The sequence below is a fragment of the Syngnathus typhle genome, linkage group LG19 (genome assembly GCF_033458585.1).
Source record: "Syngnathus typhle isolate RoL2023-S1 ecotype Sweden linkage group LG19, RoL_Styp_1.0, whole genome shotgun sequence".
Taxonomy (NCBI): Eukaryota; Metazoa; Chordata; class Actinopteri; order Syngnathiformes; family Syngnathidae; genus Syngnathus; species Syngnathus typhle.
Genome location: NC_083756.1, coordinates 7,649,799 through 7,676,626, shown reverse-complemented (window position 1 = coordinate 7,676,626; position 26,828 = coordinate 7,649,799). Strand labels below are relative to the sequence as shown.

Genomic DNA, 26,828 nt, shown 5'->3' with positions numbered 1-26,828 from the left:
CTATTTAAAGAAAACACAGTTGTTGTAAAGATTTAAATAGCTTATCCCACGCACTTGTCAAATACACTGAAATAATATCTGTCAAATAGTGGTAGCTAAAACAGATATTAAATATTAAATAAATATTATTTGTATTCCCAAGTAAATTATTTTAACTATCATTTTTTAAACATTTGCCTATTCTAAGATTTGGTTTTACAGAATTAAAACATATAGAAATGAGTACATTTAAAAATGATTTATTCTTGCAATGATATTTTGAAAGAAATTGCATTATTATTTAGTTGATTAAAACATCCATCAAAATATCTCCTCAACTTTTTGTAGTTTCCTCCAAATATTTCTGTCTTGTCAACCATCCCCTTGAAGTCACAGACAGGCTTGTTAGTTCAATCAGAGTGTTTCTTTAATTTGTGATCTGAAATACAATTTCTTTACCCCACCCACCATTATTTAGCTAATTGTACAAATGTATACAAACATTTTGTGCACGGATGAAAACACGGTGCACTGTCGTATAAAATGTCAAGAAAAACAGTGTAAAAACTAAAAAAAACAAAAACAAAAGAAACACAATCTCCCTGCACATATAAAAATAAATTAATACTTTGTGTGTCCAGTAAAACTCCAAACTTGCCCCCCCACCCCCCAATATCACACAAACAGAGGCTTTATTGGCTTTCCTTTGCACAAATCCTTATGTACACCATCAGCCAACGAGGAACGAGATCTATTTACATTTAACGAGGTAAGAACGGACCCCGCACCCACCCTTTAAACAGCTGCAGTCACACACACACTCCCCATCATCAACTATCAAAACTGGTTGAAAACATGAGAACCAGAATACAAATGAGCTTCCGAGAAAACAGAAAAAGAAAAGCAAACTCTACACAGTAGGACAAGCTGATGTTAATAGCAACACCTGCGGGCTTGGAAGATACAACCATCTCACATTTGTTACACAAACAAATAAATAAAAAGCACAATTACAAAAACATTGGCGAATACAGCACAACAACATTTCCTGGTTTGAAATGACATCAGTGTTTTGTAATCGGTTGCCTTGGCAATGCAGCTTCATTGCCGGGAGCACTAGGAGAGCAGAGTGAGAGACTGGAGGGGAAAGGGTTAAAAATAATAAGCCAAAAAAAAAAAAAAAAAAAAAAAAAAAATCATTTTGCCTCAGGCACTTTGGGCGCGAATGCTGATTGACCGGTCTTGAGTCTTGCGGACTTTTATTGGCCGCTGCTATCGGCCAGTTAGGTCCTGCCTGCCTGCGTGTGTGCGTGCTGAAGAGGTAGGTGCCGCTAGGGGCGTTCATTCAAGAAGGATGACCACTTCCACATGTTGACACACACAGAGGTATGTGCTTCCATCTTTGTAGTTCCTCCCGTGAACATTTGTGGCCTTTTAAGCGAGCCCTTTCATGTGTGGCCCCGAGAGGATAGAAGCATAAGCAGGCTTCGGCGGTGGCTGAGCCAGACATGGCTCTCTCTCTCGCTCTCTATAAATGCCACACAAAGGAAAGCAGAGCGGGAATGTGAGGACTATCTTTGTCCTTTTAGGAAAGCTGCCAGACAGATGCCAAACATGCATCTGCTACTTTTGAAGTGATTCTGGCTTTTTTTTTTTTTTTTACAAAACATACAGTGTGCTTTTTTGTTTATGCGTTTGCAGTCTTGTCAGCACGTGCGCCAACGTGTGCAGAGAGGCCCCTGAGACAGTGACACGGCGGAAAAACCAGACCGGCGTTGAATGAGGTGGGATGAAAAACATCTAAGAGACTCAGCAGCCACTTGTGGAAAATGTGACAAAACCCGCGCACACTGCGAGAGTTTTGACCGGAGTTCCGCCATATCGCTCAGTGCCCGACATGTGTGGAACTCCAGCCGGTCTTGATGTTCTTGCCTCAGCCGCTATAGTTGCTGTTGGAAGACAGAGGGGGAAGAATGGTGTGAAAAATAGTTCTAGGCTAGAAGAGATGGAGAAGGGAGAGGAGAGCAAAGTCAATGCAAGTGCTCAGAGAAAGATGATAAATATGGGGAAGAGAGGACATGGATTTAATAATTCATTGTCTTGAAGCATAAATTAGCTATTGGTGAGTGTCGTACCGCTGAGGGTTGCGATGCTAGCAGCTGCTGGAGCTGTTGCTGCTGGAGGAGTCTCTGCTGGTCTGCCAGGCTTAGCCGTGCAGAACTAACAACAACAAACAGAGATTGCGCAATAGAGTTTCCCTTTAGTAAAGGCTTTTCTTGATTTATATTTGAAATACTAAGATGATGGCTACACTACCTGTTATTGACAGACAAGGTGGCAGTTCCCGTCGCGTGCGGGCTTCCAGTCCCTGCCGGCATCTGGATCACTCCGTTCAGACCGCCCGCAATCCCCCCCATGCCAAGTGTGTTTCCGGAACCAAAGGTGCCCATCAATCCGGACATGCTTCCTAGGCCGGCCGGGGTGGTCCCAGTGGCGATGACGCCGTTTAGCTGCGGCTGAGGTGGGCTTTGGGACAGTGAGGGTGGGGTTGACAGGGAAGAGGTAGAGCCGCTACTGCTGTGGGCGCCGCATGACGCACTGTCCTAAAAGGAATACAAACACCAAATTAGTGATACAAGCCGGAGGGAAACTTGTCAACAATACGTAGTCAATTAGTATCTTGAAGTCAGTCATTTAAAAAAAAAAAAAAAGGCTGAACCAAAATATATCAGACAAAGCAAGTTCCAAGTGATCACGGCAAATGTTAAATCTAAGTCAATCATGTTATCCCAAATAAACAGTCGACAAGTATTTTGAATGACATTCAATCTGTGAATGTGATCACAATAAAACTGTTAACACAAGTAAAAGACTGTTTTTATTCAAATGGCAAACGGGGAATTGATGACATCAATTAAAATGTGATTTACCTGAGATGCCACAAGTAAAGATGAGTCAGAGGCTCCTCCCTTTAAATCTACAACAATTTCATGGCGTATATTAGGGAGAGGAAAAACAAAACCGAACCAGTGTTACGTCTTCAGGTATCAATGTGTGTACCAGAGGAGGCGGAGGAGGGTGTGAAAGGCACTGATAGCTGAGCACTGAGAAGCTGCAGTCGCTCTCTCTTCATGGAGAGCGTTTTAATCTGTTCCTCCAGCCTCCTGTTCTCCTCCTGCAGCTGATGGAGGGACTTGAGCATGCCCACCACTGAGAAACAGCGAGCGAGCGAGAGAGAGAGAGAAAACAGACAGCAATTGTCAGTCAGCAGCTGGACTGTCTTGAGTTTACATTTGTGTGCTCTGTGGCAGAGAGGTCCTTCAAACTGGCACCCGTGACAATAAAATAATGCTACACGGCACAGACTTCATATGGCATGTCAAGAGACTCCCCAATGGAGGTCAGAGGTTGACCCTCTCTCTTTTCCAAAATTGAAAAGGATGTCCACGGAAACGGTGTGTTGCCTCTCACCGTCTCCCTGCGCACCCTGCTGCAACAGGAAGCTCTGCCCTTCGTTCCACTGCCTCTCCAGGAGCTGCTCTATGGTGGTGGCCACCGGGGGCAGCGTCTCGCCACCGCCTCCCCCGGCCCCTAGCAACCCGTGCCCCGGTCCCGGCAACGACCCTGACGAGTCATAGTGGATCTGCAGGCCGCCAATTGGCGAGCTGAATAAAAGGGAGAATGCAGATAGAAAAGGAGCGATAGAGAGGTCAATAGGGAGATTAACGACCAAACATAAATGTCAGACAAACATAGACACGGCTGGCTATAAAACGACATCAATTTGTTGTTACAGTGGCTTCTAATGAACAGGGGCCAGGATGTGTGTGTGTGTAAGTGTGTGAGAGCGAGAGCAAAAAGGCCAGGAGAAAGACCAAGTGCAAAATGAGACAGAAGATGAAAGTGGACTATGTTGACAAGTTGAAAGTAGCTGTGTGTAGGCGAGTGTATCTTCACGATCTTGGGCCAAGTTTTTTTAAAAAGTGTCTTTCCCATTTTTGGACACACAAATTCCTTGATCAAAATACGTGACATTGAACATTAAAAAGCACACACAAAATTCACCTGTATAGCTTGCATTCACTTACCAAAAACTAAAGGCTGGAATTTATTTTATTCTAAAATGGATATTTGTAAAATAATAACATCACTATATACAGAGTAACAAAATGCTTGTTATTAAACACTAAAATGACAACGTCACCAACCTCATGTGAAACGATGCATCCCACAAAATGATCAAAACAAAAAAGAATTCCTGCAATTAATATTCCCATCTCGACCGAAGCGTTCAACCATTCCTTGAAAGAGAAAATTTGGCAAAAAACAAACAAAAAAAATCTTTCCTAGTGTGAATAAAACAAGAAAAACTCAATTGCAGCAGAAGGGTGGTTACCACTTTCAAAAACGCAGGTTATCGTTGGCTGACAGAGCGAGAACTGCCTGTAGGCGTGTAGGAGCTAAATGGGAGTGTGCGTGGTTGTGTTTGTGTGTGTGTGTGTGTGTGTGTGTGTGTGGCGTGAGAGGAAGAAAGAGGAGATGGGGGGCCAGCAGAGGGAAAAGCAGAGAGGGGGATGGGTGAAGAGGGGGTCAGTTTGGAATGTAAATGGGGATGGAGGGAGGGAGTGCATCTGTGTGTACGTGTGTGTGTGTGTGTGTGTGTGTGTGTGTGTGTGTGTGTGTGTGTACTCACCGCGGTGTGGTCTTGGGAGAAGCCCTTATAGAGAAACCCTGCACACCGACGCTGCTGTCTCCAGCTTCCTGATCTATACACACAGACCGCCCCAAAATACACACACACATACACACACAACATGTTTTCCATTAGAATCCGGAGACACAGAAAATGAGGGGAAAAATTTGATGACTGGCAGAGTTAGCATTAGTTGATGAGAAATGCGTCTTATTTTTTGCTTCCTGTTGTCAAGGTAAAGCTGACCACTTACGGGGTAGGTAATCATTACCAGTTATGGAAGCAACCCAAAAAAATGACACTAAATTTAACAAATTTCACTGCCATTGATAAAAATATTGAACAAAAAAATGTCCACCAAATTGTGGCTTTGTTTTCATTCAAGTTTGTTGTGCCAATGAAACTCAATCCCAATTCATTGAGGTGACATCATCATCAAACTCCAAAGAGCAAAATTTGGAATCTCCACACGACACTCGATTCAAAAGCCCTCTCTTTCTTTTTCTCTTTCTGTCCAGTGGGCCTTGCCCGCTCGCTCTCTTATGTACCCGCCTTGCTGGGCCGCTGGCCAGACGTTTCTTTTCATTTCCCTCAGAGTCATGAATCACACACACGCACACACACACTTTTGCGTTTACATGCTAGCACTAAACTCCCTTCTACTTAAGACAGTCAATCTAAGCATTTACCCTAGTGGGTCAGCGCCATAGTCCTTCGCTTGACTTTGTCTTTTTTTTTTTAACCAAATGTGTGTATCCTCCGTAACCTTTTGCATCCTGGCGTCCCCCCCCCCCCCCACACACACACACAAAGCAATGAGATGGCTGCCAAAGTAAACGGGTGCTCTTCCACACACACGCCTGCTTGCACATACACACGCCGACGTTAAGTAATGTATACTCTATGAATTGAATTGCTCTAAATATTTAGAAGTAGTGCTATTTAATCATAATTATTTTTTTGATTTCACATTCCTATAATTCCAAAGTAATTATCTGTCTTTCAAATATTATCTATGGAATTTTTTTCTAATCATGATTTTTCATTTCCTATTTTTTTTTTTTCAGATTGGATAAGTACTTGTACCCTGAGTAATGCATTTCCATTTGTAAGGATTTAGCATTGCTCTCACACACACAGGCGTTGGTTCACACACCCACATCCGAGCCCACACCCACGTCGCCGTGTCATTCAGCCTGATTAGTGAGTTAACCTGCGGGTCAGAGAGGATCTGACTGATGATGGCGGCATCGGACATCTTAAGTCTTCTCTTCTTTTGATTCATTCTCAAGTAAATGTCTTTTTTTTTTTCCAGGAAGAAATTACTTTCATTAAAAAAAAAAAAAAAAATCATCATCATCATCACCGGGCAGACAAGAAAGCACTACGAAAAAGAAAATCAAAAAGTGACTCAATGTGTTTGTTTGATTGTTCGGGGGTTTGGGGAGGGGTCACTTGAGCTAGCGGGGAGGACCTTGAAAATTTCACCAGCGTTGACCCGTGACCTTTCTGCAGGACCGCAAGAAGGGGGTCGTGACAATCCATTATCCCCCCCACTCTCCCAGCTCTCTCGCACACATGATTGTGTCACATGGGTACGTAAGCTCCATACCTGCGGGTGAGGCCTCCGACTGGGCAATGAGCGCTGCCATGGCAGAGTTCGGATTCAGGCGGTTACCAAACATATGTGAGGGGGCCATGTTGAAAATCGACCCTGGAAGGACACTCACCTGAAGATAAAAGACAGAAATAAGACAAAGTTATAAAAAGCCTCATTGTGTCGTTTTGTACGAGTGTTTAAAAAGTACTGCGATACCTTATCAACCAAGTTGTGTTTTTGTTTTTGCGAAATAAACCAATATATAAGACATCGAAAAATGTCGGCAAACGTTCCAACAATGTAAAAAAGAATTCCAAAAATGTATTTGATTAGAAAAATCACAATAAATTTAATTAAATCTACATTTATCTAACATTTTAATATTTGTGAAAAATACATAAATATTTTCAGAAATGCGATTGGAGGCTGCTGAAATAAATGAAATAAAAAAAGAAAGCTAAGAACCTGAAAGGGGTGCAATTGTTTGAGACCAATATAAATCCTCGAAAAGCTTTTCCAAAAAATACTGTTGCATAGATGAAAAGATTAGGGGCCGTGAATTCCATAAGGGGGAGAAATCAAACAATATCTCGACACTGCATCTTTCTGTTCTGCTTCACACGTGAGGCCCAAAGCCCTTGGAAGAACTGACACAACGCTGACATGCTGACAAAGTGTTTCTGATGCATGGAGTTTAATCCAATTAAGCTATTTCCCAAATAAGGGCCGTGGAGCAAAGGGGTGGAGTTTAAGTGAGAAGGCGGGGAATAATAGGAGCGGAGGGGACAAAATGCCTGACTCTTTTAGCCCCATCAACGGAGGAAAAACACCACCCGCATGACGGACACCATACAATTATCTTCGTAGAAGTTGTCGTTACATTACCGTGGTACGAATTATGGTAAGTCAACAAAACTCCCTTTCCAAAGCATACTCATGGAAACGATCCGATTGTTGAAGCCCAGATGGACCTAGGGGCAGACAGCTGTGATAGGGTCCAATCATTCCTCCACATCTGCTCACATTTAGACGAGCGTCTGGGAGAAGGCCATTATCTCCTATTACTAATTCAACATCAAATATGGACAACAACCGGGAAAAAGCCAGCCACTTCCTCTCAAATGAAGAAGCCATTCGCTGTCCATTTTCCCGACACTGAAATTAGTACAGAGCCCCCCCACCGTTTTCCTTCAACATTCATTTTTCATTGCCATTCATTTTTCATTCAAAGATGCCCTCCTTTTCTTCTGTCCTGGACTGATAGCCAATAACAGGCAGCTCTATCTCTCAGTTCTGCACAGACACAACCTAACCTTCGGCAGCAAATAGCTCCTTTGCTTCCCGAGGCCTATTCGGTCGGTCGTGCTTAAGACAAATGCCAGGCCTGAAAAATGGAGACGACCCCTAATACGCACAGACAAACACTTTATAGCGCCCCTTCTATCCCTACTGTGGTGCTGCTTGTCAGATGTCATTACATCACAGGACAACAGAGGGAGAGTTAGAAAAAGACGGAAGAATTGGGAGGGGGGGAAAGGGAAAGTGGAGGGGGAGAGCAAAAAAAGAGAGTTGGTGAGGGGACACGGGAGAAAAATGGAGTTGTGAGGACACTGACGGAAAATGCTCTCTGAGGACATTTTGAAATGAGGGACAGTGAGGTCAGAGACGAACGAGTCTGACGACAGATCACGCCTCCCCTCTCCAGCGCCCGCTTTCTCTCCTTGTAGGGAAAAGAAAAACAGACTAAAATATTATCCGGTGAATTTATTGTGGTTAGAATGAAACTAAGTATCTCATAGAAGCTAAATATATTGTTGCTAATAAATACTAAGTCGATATTCATTCAACATTTGTTATTTTTCCCCAACGTAATAGTATTCTATAGATACACTTTTTTGATGTGTGCCTTTAAAAATAGGAGTAATCTTCCCATTCCACCATTTTACTCACTATCAAAACAACAAATGTATCAATCCAAAATGTGTCATACAAAGTAAACCTCCAGATGATGCTCAATTTCTTTCCGCTGCTAAACTTTAGTCAGGATTTTTTTTTTTTTTTTTAAAAATCCCACTTGACTTAACACAATGGGGAATTTTTCTATGAAGGCCACAAGTAATTGAAATTTGCTGGCAAACACAAAAAGCTGATTTGTGAATAAACCTGAAGACCTCAGGCGCGTGCACAGTACTATCAGTTGTCCAATAACTCACCGAGAAGAGACAATTCACACAAGGTCAGGGGCAGGGGCGCATGTGCCTCGCGCATAATTAACGTGCCGTGCAGAGATTTGCCCGGGAAGCTATTTTAATTAGTGAGCAGTGGTTTATTTGTGCTTCTGCAGTTAATCTACACTTCATCGTAAAGATGTTGTTGGATTGACAGAGGCTGCTGAATAAACTGTGCGCGTGGATTTGTGGGTGAGAAAGAGGCAAACAGAAGGAGAAGTGTGCTTGTGTGTCATCGGCACGGCTCTTGTGTTCCGACTCACGTGTGTGGCGGCCGTGCTGGTCAAGGGGGCGGTGGCGCTGAAAGGAGAGGGAGGGGCCAGTGACGACGCCAGTTGAAGTTGCTCCGAGGTAGCGCCGGGGCCCGACAATGACGACCCGTCGCCGCTGGAGAAAACACCTGTGAACAGTCCGGTAAAAATCCTTATGTTAGACCAACAGCAGGTTTATTGCATAATATTACGAGAGAAGCGACAAAACTGAAATTGGATACATGTGATTTTATTGGAATACAAAACACACCACTTTTGGGTTCTCACATTTGTTGATCATTTTCACAATGAAATAAAAAAATAAAAATAATTTTAAGGAAATGTAAGTGTTTGTGCAAATCCAACTATATAGACCAAAATATATCTCATGCCGATGGTAAAACAATTTGGTTGTAACTTGGAATAAGCTTTTTAAATTGCCAAAAATGTTCAGGGCATTCTATTATTGAAAATGTCATTGTTATGGGAGGAATTTAAACGAACAAATGAAAACTAAAGTAATAAATGAAAAATATGCACTTTGCAATTTACACTGAAAGGGTGCAGGAAATGCCATCAAAAGACCGCAAGATGTAATAAATAAAGCCGCTTTTTATTTTGCGCAAAAAATGAGCAAGTCTGTTTTCACGTATCCATGTGTGCATGCCTCATCCCCTTATCTCAGCCTGCCTCGTCGACAAGCACACACACACACACACACACACACACACACACACACACACACACACACACACACACACACACACACACACACACACACACACACACACACACACAAACATGCGCACGCGCACACACGCCTGTGCTCAGCCGCTAACTGGGGATAAGCCCTGCCCCAGCCCCCTTTGACCCCAGCAGAGGTGGTGGTAGGGGGGGAAGATAGGGCCTCTCAGTTCCACAAAAGCCTGAATGGCTCAGGGCAGCATACATTCACTGGGGGAACAAGAGATCTTTGTGCCAGGAGGGGTGAAGGGAGATGATGGGGGGGGGGGGGGGTGTCTTTACACTACACGGGCCTACATACTATTTATAACACTTTGTAATATGCACCAGAAAAATGGATAAGCAAAATCTGGGCTGCAGTCACTCAGAGGGCATGTACTACTTAGAGATTGATGAGAGGCCAAATCGACAATTTATACGTTTTGTTCATATCGCCCATAAAAAGCATTCAAGCACAAGAAAAAGGTGAAATTGTACAGATGTATGAGGAGCCCAAGGTTCATTTAAACATTTAGGATTGTTTATCAGGAAGAATTGCCATATTTTAGTTTCTAACAGTGTCCTGTGGAAAAAAAACAATTCAATTAGATAGTCGAACTCAATTACTGATGATAATATGCTTTAATCTGAGGTGTGGGCAATAAATTTAAAACAAATAAGCCTAAAAATAATGTGTGTGTGTGTGGGGGGGGGGGTCACTGGATTCAAATAAATAGCTGTAATTAATTAAAAACATATAGCACACATGCCAGAGGAAAATATGATATCACAGCAAACAAATATGTTTTTACTGCAGCATTAGGTGGGGGCATTCAATTTGCCCAAAATGACTTATTAGAATTTGAGAAATATTGTTGTCCTTCTACGGTTAATTTGTACAACACAGCAAATTATTCGGATCAAATTGTGGTTTTGAAATGCAGAAAAAACATGCTGAAATGTGTGTGTGAATGTGTCTAAACAAATAAAATTTTGTAAAAATATGTGAATATTTTTTAGTCCTCAAACCTTAATAGAAATGTGTTATTTCATTTTTGATATTTCTCCAGACTATTTATTTGCAAAACATACATTCATTTCCACTCCACATCTACAAGGCACAAACGCAGTCCTGTCCCCACCCCCCAGCGTCAAACATTAACCATGCAAAAACGAACCCCTGGCTCTCACCACCCACCAGCATATATCTATCCATCTATCTATCAAGCTAACTATCTATCCATCAACATGGTGGAGTAAAGATGATGGGGGAGGGAGCGAGGGAGGGCAGCCAAGGATTCTCCCCATTACTGCCCTACATTAACCCTCGGCTAAATATTTACAGTGTGAAGATGAACACATGATTAACACACACACACACACACACACACTGCAAGGCCATATCAGAAGCCTTCCTTCTCACACCAGTGGTGGCTGCAAATGACACCGCACTATAGGGAAAAGCAACAATCGTGCCCGACACACTGCACTGCAAACTACCTTTTCCTTGACCACCAGAGCAAAATAAATAAATGCCCTAAATCATGTCCTATGTAGCTTGAGTGAAAGTCAAGCAAAGCAAAGAAACCCCGAGACACAATTTCCAGACTTCACTATTAATAAAAAATATTTCTTTTTGTAGCAGCAAAAACAGGATATTTTTTATATGTATTTTTTTAAATTTGATGTAAATAAAAACTAAAAAGTGGAACGTGTGCCATTATAAATTGCTTCGGAGTGGCTATCCAGATTTAAAATACATTTGCAGCAAATCTGGAGTACACCAGGGTGTGGTACCACAAAAAAATATGAGAACATCCACACAAAAAAAAAAAACACCACAAGTGATTACAAAAGTGGTAGCAGTGATTAATTAAGCAAAAGTGATTAATAACAAAACCTAAGATCAATTGTGATAAAGCTCTCTAAATATATTTTCTCATCGCTCAGACACCAACCAAATAACCTATTTCAGCTGATTCAGTGAAGTAGCTCATTAGCATTTCGGGGAAAATAAGCAAACATCATCAGATGGGGAAAAAGATGTGAGAAGCAGAGAAAAAAGGTAAGAGCAGGGGGGGCTGGGCGACAGACAGCGGGCATAAACAAAAAGGTGCTAATCCTGGAAGAAAGTGGAAATGCGGGATGTGAGAGCTGTACTGAACCATTTCCTCCAGCAGAGGGGAACTCCAAAGCAGTTGCCAAGCAACTGAACACAAAGAAGAAGAAAAAAAAAAACCTGCGGAGCTCCGCACACGGAAAAATGTCATTGCAAGAAGCCCATTACAAAGGTTTGTGTGACCGTTGTGGGTTAATGTTGACGCTCATTGTTTATGTCTTTCTGTCCCGATAGAAACAGGTTGTCATTTCTATTTAACATTATCATTCAAATGAAACGGGGAAAAAAGATTCCCCAGACATGACGGTCAGGAAAAGAAAGCAAGATGCAACAACAATGTGGCAGTGACTTACGGTAGCCTAGTCTGCTTCGGTATTTTAAATGCAGCTATTTAATTGATCCACTATCAACAAGTAACACTGGAAAACATCTTAATGGTTTTATGTGTCCCTACTGATCTCAAATGTTTTTAATTTTCCTTTAGAGGTACTGGATTTTTATTTTTGTTGGACCAATAAAATCTTGTAATTTATAGCTATGATGTTTCAGATTTCCACCTGTTGCTGAACCAAACATAAACCATACTAAACGCTAATATTTACCAATATTTCATATCACCCCATACAAAGTGTATCGCTCCTGAATATTTTTGATGATAGATCGTTCACACCAAAATTACAGTCATCCAAACACTACAGATTCAAGATATAGGCCGCAATGCAAAAATGGAAATTATTTTCTGGTATCAATGGAGAGCAACTAGCAAATGTCACCCCAATTAGTCTTGAACAGACAACTGACGTGTAAAAACACAGCAGCAGTTGCACATTTTTACCAACGCGCTTGCTAAATCGTTGAGTGGTTTGGCCTTCAATGCCTTGATTGCAAAGGGCGGTGTTAAAAATCAGAGTGGGCGCGCACGGAAATGGCAATGTTATGTTTCTGTGCCCTCACCTGGCCCGCTGCCGCTTTGCAGACTCCCATTCCTGAGGAGCGAGGGGGACTTTTGAATCCCGCTGCCAACACCCATGACCCCGAGACCTCTCTCTCCTCCTCCCATTCCTAAACCACCGCTGGAAGCCAAGCCGGGCCGGCCGCAGAGATTCAAGGAGGAAGATGAAGGGGGGGCCGCGGAAGAGGAGGAGGAGGTGTTGGCCGTGGAGGTGGTGGCCAAAGCGAGGGAGGGTGATGACTCTGGCGGCTTGACGTCTGTTGTGAAGCAAGGTCCAAATCTGTTGCGCCAGTTGCCTTTCTTTTTCTTCTTGACTCCATCCTCCCCTCCTCCCGCGGTTGTTCCAGCCATCCCCGGTCCCGTGCTGGAGGGCTGTGGCCGTTTGTAGGCAGCCGAGCCACTGAGGCTTGTCGTCTCGCTGGCTGAGAGACTGTGGGAATTCTCATACAGCTTTCCCCCCACTGAAATAAGAAAGTAAGCACGGAATATTTAGTGATTCATTTATCCGAACACTGCGGGGGGAAATACGTTTGCTTTTAAATTGGATACTGCTAAAAAGAAACGGTTAAAGAAATGTGAGAAAAGTAGCATGATTTTTGACTGAAAAGAAAAACCACGTCCTCTTCGTTTGTCACACGGGCTATTAGCACTGAATGCATCATCAGTAAGATGATTATAAAAATGTCATTTGGTAACTTCACTACTAGACTGCCCTTGACTTCACAATGTTGGACATAATGAATCCAAGCTAAAAAGAAAAGAGTCTGAATCTACTCAAGGTCCAGAGTGTAAGCTGCTGTCTCCAAGTGCTTCCTCCTTATGTGAGCTTTTCATGAGTCTCTAATGTAAAACGATCTTTTTTATCAATAAATTGTGGAATTACGGACGATGATGTCTAATTCACAAGGACGGCGAAAGGATGCGTTGCCGTGTCCGACTCTAGGACCACCATTTCTATTGGCATCAATTATAATCAGCTTTTGGACATTCACGGGCTGGCCCAGTTCCTATCCCCCTTGAATAGCCCGACTCCAGTGTATTCACTTTGGCAATGTTGTGATTATCGTAATAGCCGCAATATTCCGTTTGAAAACATGCTCGGGGAGTCGGTTGAGAGTGTTCAACCGTCACCTGCAGGGGCGGCCGTGGCGAGAGAGCCGAAAAGATTGGTTGTTCCCTCTGACACGCCGCCCTCTGAACTCGGCTTCACCAGGCAGCTGAAAGATGGCGGCGACGAAAAGGAAGTCATGCCTCCTGGACGCAAGGAGGAGTCGGCGAAGCTTAGGAAATCAGAGGATGTGGGGGTCGAGGGCGCCTTGCTGGAACTCGTCAACAGCAGCCCTTGATAAGACAGGTGGGCGAAGGACAAGGCAGAGGAAATATGTGAAGATCTAATATGGGATGAGAGAACACTTGGGAGGAGGCAGATGCATCAAACGTGTAACATCTCCCCGACTAATGAGAGCGAGAGAAACAAGATAACCCAAATAATCTTTCTATTATGCTTTATTAATCTCCATCCGCTCTTAAGTAAGACCTCCCTCCCTCCCTCTTCATGCTTTCCTCCCACAAAGGAAGTACGCAGAGAAATGAATACACTTTGCTACTCCTTAGATAGCCAAAACACACACCTGATGCGAGCTCAAGGTTCTGATTATAGAAAACACAAAAGCTTCGTTTGAACAGCAATCGACTCCTTGGGGCTCGGACCTCCCCCACGTCTGTGTGTGTGTGTGCGCGTGTGTCTTTTCTCAGACGAGTGGCGAGATTATAGGAGCCGGAGGCCAGAGACAAAACATTGCTATCAAGGCCACACACAAAATGAAAATCTGGTGTCTGCTCAAAATCCAGTCGCACGTTATAAACACACAGAGCGGGTAAGACCGCCATACAATCGGACACTTTTGCTACCGTGTTTCTAACTGCAGGGTCTTTTGTGTATGAGAAAAAAAAAAAAATCAACATTCAGAAACATTTGCAGCTATCAATTTACCTTGATGGAAAGGCCCAGTGGAGGCAGAGGCAGATGTGGAGGTTGCCATGGTTACCACAGCAGAGGTGAGAACTTTCCCTGAGGAGGTGAGAGACTTCCGGCCACCCCTCTGTCCCACGACGTGACTTCCAGCGGCGTTCTTCTTGCTCTTCATGTCAGACACCACCTTCGCGCCGTCACCGACGTGACAGTCCTTGGAGCTTCCCATAGAGTGAGTCGACGACACTTCCTGAAAGTTGGCGTTGGTGAAACGAGCGCTGGCGTCATCCAGTCGCTTCTGTGAGGCTGCGGGGAGAGGTGGACCCGCTGAACTGCTGCTGTTGTACGTCTGGAGGTAGAAGGTGAGGAAAAATGATGGTTAAAAGAATAAGGTGGACAGGATTTAAGCACAATGAAAATTTGCAAAATTGGGTCGTCACCTGCAAGTGCACAATTTTTAATCTCGGTGTTAAACAATTCATTAATTTGCACCTTTTTCAAGATAGACACCCGAACGGAGATTGGTTTGGCAGTTAAATATAATTGAGCTAGCCAAAAAAAAAAAAGCTACAAAGAAAACATGTCTTCATTCAGGGAAAGTCAAGCCACTGATGACCAAAACAAGAGATTATCCAATTGATTAGTCAGTCGATTAATCGATACAATTTGATTGTACATTTCATTACAATATAAAATAATTCCCCCCTCAAATATTGTTTATTGACCAATTGTTTAGTGACAAAAACAACAACCACCCAACTCAAAAGCGGTTGATGTTACTCCCCAGCCCTTTTTAAAGTGATTAGTGATTTGGTCACCGTGTTAAGTGAAAGCAGATGTTGGTAAATGTCTTTTATTGATTCAACCCCAAAAGATGTCTGTTTAATGAAGCAAAACAGAAATCGGAGCATAAATAGTGGCAAGAGGCTGAAATGAGACGATTAGGTCTAAACGATGGCTCTGAACGATGACTCGATTGTTCAAATCGAAGAAACAATCGATTAGGTATTGATTAATCGATTGATTCGGACACTTCTGAAGAGCAGTTCACTAAAAAAAAGAGAAGGCTGCTCCTCACCTTCTCTGGGACCACGATGTTTGGGAGAACAAGGGAGGGGGACATGTCCATGGAGGTCTTCTTGTGTTTGGGTTTGTGTCTGTCCCGTTCTTTGTGTTTCTGAGTGTTAAAAGTACAAAAAAAGGAAATAACACATGAGCAAGGCTTAATGGAGGAGGGGGAAAAAAAAAATGTTTGTAGACGTCTCAACATGTAACTGTTCTGGGAATGATTATTTCCAAGAAGATGGGGCTAAATCACAGGAACACGGCTATGGAGTCTGCGTGCGTGCGTGCGTGTGTGTGTGTGTGTGTGTGTGTGTGTGTGTGTGTGTGTGTGTGAAGGGAAAAAGCATTACATTTCAAAGGCTCACTCTAAGATGAAAGCGTCACAAGCACAAAGAGAGTGATGGAAGAGAGATGGAGGGGAAAATAAAGCTTTGGGAGCAACAGGAATTCAGCCCGCTGAAGTTTCGAGCCGTGTGCGTCTAAGTGCTTGGTGGCCCAATGCACAACATCCCATTGTTTCATCCCATCATATCCTCCTCCTTGGACCATCGCGTCTCAATTTACACCATTTTGCACAGCGCCAGCCAGCTCGCACCCGTGAGGTGGTGACCGGGTGCTGGCGCATTTACACCTCGCCGCACCAACACCCCACACCCTGACACCTCTTTGCACACGCATACGGACAGACAGATGCGTGTGCAGACTTTTTGCACGCGCGCCGTCAGTTAGACAGGCCGCAAAAATATGCATCAATCTCGAGAGACGGATTGGTGACTGTCGTGACAACTAGCAAACAGTGCAACCGCCGCCCCGACTCCCTCCCTCCCCGCGTCTCTCCCCTCAGGGTCTCATTGGGAAATGATCACATGAAAGCTGGTGACAGTTTAGCCAGACTTCCGCAATGAGTGGCAGTTAACAGACCCCCGCCAGCCGAAATCGGAGATAGCTGCTCCACTGAAGCCCGCCTTCCGCTAATGCTAATTTTCGGGCCTCGACTTTACAACGGCATTAACTGAGCCGCCCCTGGTTTGTTTCGAATGTCATTTATTTGAATGACATTTGAACGTCAAGCCATATTTTGTCTTTTGCTTACATTTAATGATTATCACTGGAAATGTAATCATGTTTTCAGCAATCATAAAAATGATGTACAGTTAGTGAAGCGTAAAATTGTACTACTCTTGATCAATCCTCCTCTTTGGTTGTTCTTTTGGCTGAAGATGGCGGATGTTTTCAGTTTAACCGGTTTGAAAAACAACATTATCAGCTCAGCATCAAGGACCCGTTGTGGGATTCAACATTGGTAAAAGTCACTCGACTGGTTGACACAATCTCTTGGATGGTTCCTCCACCTTCTAAACCTTCATTCTCTAATTATTTTGATATGCTTTTTTTTTTTAAATATCTAAGGCTAAGCAACACAGGTCGTAATTTAAAAAAAGAATCACACCAATAAATTAGCAGCGTTGGATACCAGAGTGGTTCAGAATTTAATTAACAATGGAATGATGAAATAAAGCAATATTGTTTTACAGAAATGAACTTTCACTAAAAGGCCAGAATAAAATCACAGCTAAAGGGACAATATATATTATTCGTCTTAAAAATATATTTTTAGTCGAGAAAACCAAAAAAAAAATTTATCACTAAGAATTTATGGGGAGTGCGTTTACTTGCTTCGTAAAGGATGGTCAGTAAACAAGCCCGAAATCAAAATAATTAAATGAATTCAGCATAGTTAGCATACTACTAAAACCGAAGAGAATAAATATTCAGATTGTTACAACAGTACAATTCTATCATTTCTTCGATGTGTGTTGTCTTATTAATGAATAAAATGAGATGAGCCAGAAAAAAAATTATTTGTTTTTCATTAAAATTCCATTCGTTCATGTTGATGGAGCAGCTAGGGTCGAATATCACACACACGCACACACTCACTCACACACACACAAGGCAGCAGGCGTGGGAACACACACAATATAACCTTACACACCCTTATCAATCAGGTCAATTGATTACACAGGCAGAGACAATGTCTTTCAGTATGCACGCACCCCTTTTTTTCTCCGTTGGCCACCATTAGCAGCAAGCTCATTTGACATGTCCAAGTGCTCTTTGAAAGTGTGTGAGGTAAATATGAGTTTGGCAGAGGCTGGGGTTCACGTCTATTTATCAACAACGGTCCGGACAATGAGAGAACGACAACAGAGCGACACCCACTCCGTCGAAGATCGCAAAACTCATTTGGAGTCAAAACAGTTGCCCAAAAGTATGTTGACAGATGTCTGCACATGACAGATACATTTGGGCGATAAATTAAATAGGCCTCCGACAATACACATTAGTATCAATCTTGTTTTGTGGATTTGTCTAACCATTATTCAGCCTATGAAACGCCTAATGGCGGCGTGGTGATGGGGTGGGAACAAAATGATGACGGAAAAGTTCATTTATCGCGAGGTTTGATTGGAGCAGAAAATTAAAATGCTGTCATAAAATGTATACAAGCTACCAGCCAAAGTGTAAATGTCAGCAGTACGGAAATGATATGGAATTGAATATACTGCCGGTTTGTTCGTAAGCATTCAGCACAAAGGCCTGAGAGGGGTACAGCGAGCCTGGGGAGGTGAGGGAAGATAGGGTGAAACAGAGGAACAGGAAGTGAGAGGAGTATGGGGGGTATAATCTGCCCTGGTCTGGCAGGAATTCCCCTGCGCCGTTTCCTGCAGGATTTGTGTGTTGCATGTGCGTGTGTGTGTGTGTGTGGGGGGGGGGGGGGGTCCGCTTGTGCACATGTTTCCTGGAGGCCTAAGCGTCCAGTGTGAGGGTTCTTTTTAGCCCCTACTGGAGTTTGACTGGAGGGTCTAACATAAGGTGAGCACAATTGATGGGACAAAAACACATGAACGGCGCACACGCTCAAGAAAGTTAAAGCTCGCTACACATCGCCAAAAGATATCCACTAGGACCGACGAGAATCACTTATTGATTCAAAAGGAGGGAATACAATTAATAGTGGGTTTATTTGTTTATTTTAAGACAACAGCCCTCAGGGGTGGTAAATCGGACTGGCTGTTAATTCAGATTTTACGCAATTTGTGATTACATGTGCTGCTAACCTGCATGACTGATTAACAATTTTTTTTCTTAGCATTTATTAAAAGCCGCAATCCCTAATTGGGGCAATTGCGGTGTGGGGAAATCACACTCCCTGCTAAATCCAAGTGCTGTCATGTGTGCATGTACAATCTCATTGGAGTCATTGGAGTGATTCATGAGACATTATGAAACTAACATAAGAAAATTGATACACCTCTCAACATTGTCATGAAAAAAATAAAAAAAAGATGATGATAGGGTTCATCCAAGAAAACTGGAAATGCACATTTGATCAAATATCTTTGCTCCGTTATGAGGATCATGACCCATAAAATCATGTTTGTGCGAAATGTGAGACTCTGAAGTCCTGCTTCAGTGATGTATTGAGCACAACAATGCTGCGGGTCTGAGTGGTTGCTCAACTTCCCGTGGTTGAAGACATGTTTTTCTTTGTTGTACTGCCAACGGATTGAAACTGTCCATCTTTCTTGAACCCAAAAATAAAATAAAAAAACACCCTGCTTTGTCTTGCTGGTCCTGCTCTTTGAAACTCACCATCTCATACAAAAGAAAGCAAGTCATATAATCAAATTGAGAGGCACTACTTGAGCGACATTGTCTGTCCGTCTGTCCCTCCACAATGTGGGCATGTAAAAGCAGCAGTACACATTTCTGGTGGTGGACTCTCGGTCATGGGTGGGAGGCGAAGAGAGGGTAAGATCTGGAGGCTGTCTTACCTTCTTTTCCTGGTCTGGGGGTCTATCCATACACTGAGAGGAAGAGTCACTTAAGCTTTGAGATCTACTACCGCGGCCCCTGCGTCTTCGCTAAAAAGGTAAAGAGGAACTCCAGGTTACTGGATGAAGTTCAAAGAAAAAGAGGCTTGAGCTAGAGAAATCTAGAATAACTACAGAAAAAATGAGGGGGGGAAAAAAAAAAAGAAAATGACAGAAGGTCAGGTCAAAAATGGAAAAACTAAAGTCGACACCAAAAATCAGTCACATCAAACTTACATGAGCACATTCAAAAGTGAATAAAAAACGGTGGTGGGAGTGCCGTGATATCTGCAGGCACTATTTGAGATATACAGTGGACTTGATTGAATCGATACCTCCCTTGCATTGTTACTTTTCAAAACGTATTCAGCATACAGACAAGCTAATGGGAAGGGGGTGGGGGTGGGGGCTAAAAGAGCTGATTTCCTGTCAATGACCTGCTCAGTTTGACATAACGTATAGCGGACAAGCAAATGTAACAAAGACGGCAGAACTAACAATGGGGGCGGGGGGTGAAAAACGTTCCTCAAGACTGCGCCACAGGACGTGCCCATTGTCTTTTTAAGAGTACAATTTTATTAGGTACCCTGGGACACTTTTGGACGGCCTTGGTAATCGATTTTTGTCCCAGTCTGTTTGCTCTTGCTCATAGCGTCTGTTGCCATGGCGATTAAGAAGCGCAGAGATTACCTCCGCGCATAGATTAAGGACTGCATTCAGTATGAGCATTTTGCAAAATCTACATTCGATCCGGTTGTTGTTGTTGACTTTTGGATAAACACGAGTTGTTTTTAAAAATCCCTGATACATTTCTTGCGACACGAATTTAAAGGAAAACAATGTTTTGGTTGCATAAAATAATCGATAAAGTTGTTATGAAGATAAAACAATAAAAGATCTTGAGCTGTCATTAATATCAGATTTGGTCTCAAACTCAGGCAAAAAAAATACTTTTTTACTATTCAATAGACATTTTCGGAAATCCACCCTGCACTACTCATCACTCTCGTACAGTCAGTCATACAAATGCAGTATTTTCCGCAACAGCCAAAGCCATTTACGCAAATCAATATGACAGCATGAGTTTTCCATTTGTGTTTGTTAACATTCCAAAATATCATCGATGTGCGCTCGCATTAAAAAGCCTGTCGGATTTTTCTAACACAGATATTAAAAGAGCAATATTAACAAACTGCTTGGATTTCATATCATCTTAGTATCTACAATATGCAAAGTAACCCACAATATATTTGTCAACAAATGAAGAAATCGGAGAATTATCCCGTTTTGGAATGATTTCAAATGAATGAAATGATGTGTAATGAGGCAGAAGAAAGTTCAATCTCACAAGATGGAGTTTCACATCATGGTGAACTCGAGTTTGAACACCCATGTCACGCATGTGATCTTTCATTGCATTTGTTTTGGTTGACTTAAAGGTGCCATTCGTTGCTAAACAGGAAAAGGTCAACTAGTGGTCAAGAACTAATTGGCTGGGGCGAAATTCAGTACACATAAAATACAAGCCCATCCAAGGAATCTGCAGACGCAAAACTCTTCCGACCTGTGTACTCAATGGATGTTAGATATTTCTAACAAAGGCAGTAGGGAATTTGGCAAAGAGTGAAAAGGTTGGACGAGTAAGCCAAAAAAAGAAGAATGACAGTCATTAGAATGGGTGAATGAACGAATGAAGACATGACTGAACGTGAAGGCCAAAAGCCACAATGTTCCAATCTCTAACAAAATAAATGGAGCATTTTAGAAATGTGCGCTTTCTCTCGAGGCATCCTAATTTCAACCTTATGATGTAATAAAGAGGCTAATGTTGTGTACCACGTGGAACAGACCAAAATATTTAACACCAACCTCAGTTCTTCTAATCAATCTGGTCTAATTCAAGCCTAACCTGAAGCAAAGGCACAAGCTAATTCAAACCAAAGAAGCTGCATACAGGCGGGCCACGGACAGACAACATTTCAATCGAAATATTGCATCTTATCAAATATGCTACGTTCAATTGTGACTAAACTGAATTTTTTAATCCACACTGCAGAAAAACTAAAGACCCTTCCCTTCCTTCTTAGTGGTTATAAATATCAAGGTTGTATTTGTGCCAAACAGAAAGGTCTACTTACCAATTTGCTGTGGTGGTATTTGCAATAACCACAGTATTTGACGTTGTCTGCATCCGAGCCTTGTTCCTCACACAGCAACCCTGCAAACTGGGCACTGTAAAAAAACAAACCGCATGTAAAGACCAAAAAAAATTGCAAGAGGATGATATCAAAGCATTTTTCCGAAAAATTCCGAGTTCTTTCAAATCATAAAAGCATAACCCATGTGTAAAATTGCGAAGCAGTCTCCTCCTTTGAGCAGTGATGTAAATGTGATGTGAGGGGAATCTCACCATGTGACATGGAAGGCCTGCCTGCAGCCATGTTTGTTACAGGTCATACATGCGCCAGTGGCCGCTTTACTCTCTCTGCCTTGATCCTCGCAGATATAGCATGTCTAGACAAGGACAAGTCACAGAAACGCACATAAATGGACAGTCCTTTGCAGGTAAACCGGTTCTTTAACGTTTTGATTTATTTATTACCTTGTTATAGCGATCATGGGGCACCGACTGTAGCACAATGGGCTCCATAGTTGAGACATTCGCAAACTCCACCTCTGGTATGTAGAGGGCACACACCACATGGGCCCAGCCTGTAATATTGGCAAAAAGACAAACCAGCATATTTAATGAATAAATAACTGCTGTGTATTGAGATAGACCAATTTGACGTGAATAGACAACTCACCATTCAATCTTTCTACATTGGCTATTTAAATAATTGAATTGTGGGTTGTTGTTGTTTTTTTTAATTTAGTCAAATGCCCATTCTTAATTAATATGCAAAAATCAACTGAATTGAACCCTGAACATTTTAATTGATACATTTGCAATGAAGAGGCTATTTATTGTGGCGCCTAAAAGGCACAGCAGCTGCCTGTCAGCCAAGACAAACTGAGGGCAGAATTGATGACAAATTGAGGAGTGGCAGAAGAAGGTGAGCGGGAGGTCAGATGGACTTCTGCCACGTTGGAGGTGTCTGTCTTTCCCCTCGCGGAGGAAACAAAAACAGGCTTAAACTTACAGTTGAACCCCTGACCTGCCTTTGACCCGGCGGGCAGGACAGGGAAACGGGGCAGAGGGTGGGACAGGGAGAAGGCAGCGGGCGTGAAATGGGGCATGTTGTTGTTTTGAAGTCCCTCCAAGAATCTGGAAGAGGCCTATAAAACAGGACTATAAAAGTGGCACGGCCTTGCTCCTCAAGCTAACAATTCACATCGTTACCATAAAACCCCTTTTGTCAAGCTGTGCGACCAAGACGTCCAATGTGTTTGGACGGTGAACTTTTGTCACTACATTAGTGTTGTGGTTCAAATTCAAGAGAAACTTGAGGCACAATAGCAAATATAAGGTTTGGAGCTTACGTTAGAACCGTGGCTGTCAGAATGCTGACGACGCAGCCTACGTTGGCGTAAAAGCAAATGTTCCTTATGGCATAGAAGATGCACACCAGGATGGATGCTGAATGGAGGTGATGATTCCGAAAACCTTCCAAACATAGTTTTTCCATCTTCTCTTCCTCACAATACATACAAAGGAGTAATTGTCTACACGAGCTAAAAGTGTGTAGAGCAAATTGGCGGGATATAAATGAAGCGCCGTTTTCTTCTCGTCTTGAATGGTGGGCAAAAAATGTTGGCGAGCAGTTCAACAAGTTGAGGAAGAGGAGCTGACAGGACAAGATAATGAAAATGAAAGGATAAGAGAGGAGGTGGGGGGGGGGATGAGGAAAAGGACAAGCGAGAGCGGGGTCGTGGGAAGGGTAAAAAAAAAAGGAGAAAGTAGTAAAACGGTGTGTGTTAGTGTTGTCGTGATGCCTCCCTGCAGGCCTGGACACAATCCCACAGCTGTGGCCCTCTCTCCAACTGATTCAATACACACACAAACACACACACACACGCAAAGAATATTTACATTCTCTACCAAGATGACCTCCGAGTGAACCCAGCCTCCTCACAGGCTACGCACTATACCCAACGTGGCCCACCCCCTCATAAACTTACAAACACACACACACACTAACCAAACAGCAGCACTCACAGCACGCCCGAGCCCCTTTTAACTCGCCGGCGACACGCAATTAACAACACAAGAGGACGAGCACAGATGCGAGCGTGGTCATGTGCATGCGTGACGCCGCGTACCGCCATTGTCCGTCCTCTTCAGGGCGCCATCTTTGTGGGGACACAGCTCACATCTCTGCGGATAAACCAGAAGCACCGAGTAAGACATGTCGCCAGACTGGAATCACTTTCTTTCTCTTTCCGGCAATATTTTTGGCGTTCCGTGCAAAGCTCACACCTTGCCGACAAAAAAAAACAAAAAACTATTGTATTCATGTTGAGTATTAAAACTGTATCCATTCAAACTGTAAACACGACCTATGCTTGACACGCTCTTGAGATGGTGAAGAAGACTATTGTTTGCCAAGGTCAAATGAAGTTGAAACTTCTACTTCCACAGATGGGATGCAGAAACAAGGGAGTCTCGTTATATGCCCATAATCCCCTATCAATGCTTGTCACACATATTTAATTAGACGCGTGACACTTGAGAGTAATTGGTGCTGAGCGGATCTGCCAGATTTGCTGTTTAAAATATGTTAATATGCTCTTCAACTAAATGTGGTTATTTGGGGAATTGTTTCAGGCTACAAGACATTTAACCTCAAATAGGTTTTCGAAGTAGAAAGCACTCAAAGTGAAAACCCTCAGCTTTGTACATAAAAGCTTTCCGGCCATTTCGGACTGAAAAAATCAGAAACTTGAAATTTTGACGTGTTCCACATTCTCTGTGATTTTTCAGAAATAGTTGCCAGATGAAACGTAAGACTCACCACGCGGGCCGCTCTCTCCTGAGATTCACACTTTCTGCAGAACCATGGACCAGTGGGCACCTGCACAATGCCGTAGCAAGCTACAGAGAAATGAAAACACAGCACAATGAGCGACTCTCTCATCTGATCACTTCCTAGAATCCAAATCCAAAAGAGCAGTTACAATCCAGACTTGTGGCGACATGAACTTTTTAATAGTGAAAACTATTTTTTGACTAAAGGAATTAACTTCATCAGTTGCCCTCTATAATTTTCTGTGTCTCTGCGGACTGGTGGTTAGGACCCCTGCTATAGTACACAGAGTGAAAAATGAATTAACTGCCAGACGAGAGTTCTATGTTGACAGCATTAGTCTTACACAGTATGTGTAATTTCCTCATTTCAGCACGTGTAACAATGTTTACATTCATACTCATAATAGACAGGCCCTTTGCGGGCAATTAGTTTAATTGCTGCCATAGACTGTATAAATGTTTGGACTGGAAAAGTCGTATGGCTTAATAATTGTACTCCATTAGTGGCTTTTGGTACTTGCGGTACGTCACGTGACCAAAGGTTTTTATTCTGATACTACATTGAGATGACAAAGATAATATGAAACTTGGCCATTTAAAAAAAATAAAATCTCTGTGGCAACATCAATAGCTGCATGACTTTGATTTGACACAGTTAATACCTTGCATTTGGCTAATTAGCATGACATTTCTTTAGCTTTATTTGTTTCTGTTTCAGTACAGATATCAAGGAACATCCTTTTATGCAGGTGTAAAAATATAAGTTGAAATTCTCGTATTGTGACAATACTAGTGTGCCATACGTAACAACAAACAGTGTTTATTGATGGTGGTTACTGCAATATGGGATGTTTGTTTAAAAAATACATGGGAAGATGACATTGAAATAGTGGCAATATTGGGGGAAATATGTTTTCCCCCCCCATTGCTCAGTCCTACTGTCTGTTGAGTTTTTGTTCTTGACGTACGAAGTGAGCCTTCCACATGGTGAGCAGCAGCGTTTGTAAACACAGCCGTCATCTAGCTAACGAGTTAAGTATACTTAACGTCATAGAACTCGGTATTGCAGATAACGAACGTTGCTTTATTTTATGGCTGGTGAACTTCCCCTAACTCTGGCTTGGCAATGATGACATTATGACAGCTTCTCTCTTCTTGGTGCCACAACCGTAGAATTCAGCACCAAAGAAAGTAACGACTATGATTTAACATGAATGGATTACGACCCAGCTAATGCAGTTACGTTGTCTTGCTCTTAAGCTTGGCCTTGGGAGCTGGACGCTCCATAACCTTGCACCGGGCTAACTAGCTTGAAAGCTAACAGCTAACTACTAGCTTAGCAGAGAGCAACGAGCTTACCTTGGTGCACGGCGACGTTGCAGCCGTGTCCGTCACAGTATACCAGCGGGTTCTCCGCCCAGCCTCTCTCGTCTGAGCAAACACAACACCCTCCAATCATCTCCTTCATGTTACTCGTCGACAACTGTGTGTCCAGCCGCAGACAACGCTCTCCGGAGACCATCTACGAAGAAATTGAACATGCGGAGCAATACGATAGGAAGACGAGTCGGATCCGTCGCTTAATGCGTCCCTCGGTCTTCCGCTACGGTGCATTGGGTCACGCTCGAGCGAAATTCCATGTCTTAAACGTTTTTACTTGTTTTCTTGACGCTATATTCGAACCAAAACAAGCACTTCACTACGCAATGTTGAGGTTAAAGGGGAGGGGAGGGGGGTTTCTCCAAGGGGAAACGGAATTACGTCATGACGTAACGCACGTTTAACTACGTGCAGCTTGGAAGGAAGAGTTTGTCGTGAGTAGAATGACATTTCCTTAAAATAATGAATTCATTGACTTATTTATTTGTAAGTGCCATGAATAAAATTCAAAGCTTTACTGCCTGCTGACGATTTTTCACTGCGTTGATTTGAAATGTTGAAACATTTATGTAAAGCAGGGGCCGCATTGTAGTCATAGCTTCATTCGGAGGGCTATTATAACCCAAATCAATGTATGAGCGCCTCATATTATATACAGTAAAAGCTACAAAACAAATAACTCGTTTTCAAATCAGAAGAGTAAAAACTGGTCAAATAATTAAAAAAAAAAGTTATTAATAGTGAAGACAATTTTCAATACTAGTAATGACACGAATTTGATGCACAATTTGTCTTTGCGGGCCACATAAAATAATGCGACGGGCCATATCTGGCCGCCGGGTCTTGCGTTTGACACCTGTGATGTAAAGCAATCGAATTATATTGCTTTCCATTCATGTTTTAATTAGAAAAATAATGCAAGCAGTTATTTTAAGCTTAGGTCATTTTAAATTTAGAAGTCGAACTATTTGTGTATTAGATTACATAATACACTAGTTACACAATGTATTGACTTAATA

At 42.6% G+C, this 26,828-nt stretch overlaps 1 protein-coding gene across 6 annotated transcripts; it reads right to left on the bottom strand.

The window, feature by feature from the left end:
* Nucleotides 1-388: 388 nt before the first annotated feature.
* On the bottom strand, nucleotides 389-26,166 carry mllt10 (MLLT10 histone lysine methyltransferase DOT1L cofactor). 6 transcript variants are annotated; one of them, XM_061265686.1, is made up of 19 exons: nucleotides 25,789-26,166; nucleotides 24,416-24,495; nucleotides 23,724-23,778; nucleotides 22,063-22,172; nucleotides 21,871-21,974; nucleotides 21,599-21,692; nucleotides 19,422-19,511; nucleotides 14,539-14,866; nucleotides 13,677-13,886; nucleotides 12,548-13,006; nucleotides 8,764-8,900; nucleotides 6,285-6,402; nucleotides 4,673-4,745; nucleotides 3,451-3,644; nucleotides 3,040-3,189; nucleotides 2,910-2,956; nucleotides 2,296-2,582; nucleotides 2,115-2,199; nucleotides 389-1,975 (listed from the first exon to the last, which is right to left on the bottom strand). In XM_061265686.1, the coding sequence occupies exons 1-19, from the start codon at nucleotides 25,949-25,951 to the stop codon at nucleotides 1,913-1,915; spliced, it is 2,847 nt and encodes a 948-aa protein (XP_061121670.1). In that variant the 5' UTR covers nucleotides 25,952-26,166; the 3' UTR covers nucleotides 389-1,912. The 6 variants fall into 6 exon arrangements, with proteins under 6 accessions (XP_061121670.1, XP_061121668.1, XP_061121671.1 ...); XM_061265684.1 differs by lacking the exon at nucleotides 19,422-19,511 and adding an exon at nucleotides 15,596-15,694 and having other exon boundaries at nucleotides 25,789-26,165; XM_061265687.1 differs by lacking the exon at nucleotides 19,422-19,511 and adding an exon at nucleotides 15,596-15,694 and having other exon boundaries at nucleotides 389-1,928; nucleotides 25,789-26,165.
* Nucleotides 26,167-26,828: the final 662 nt, after the last annotated feature.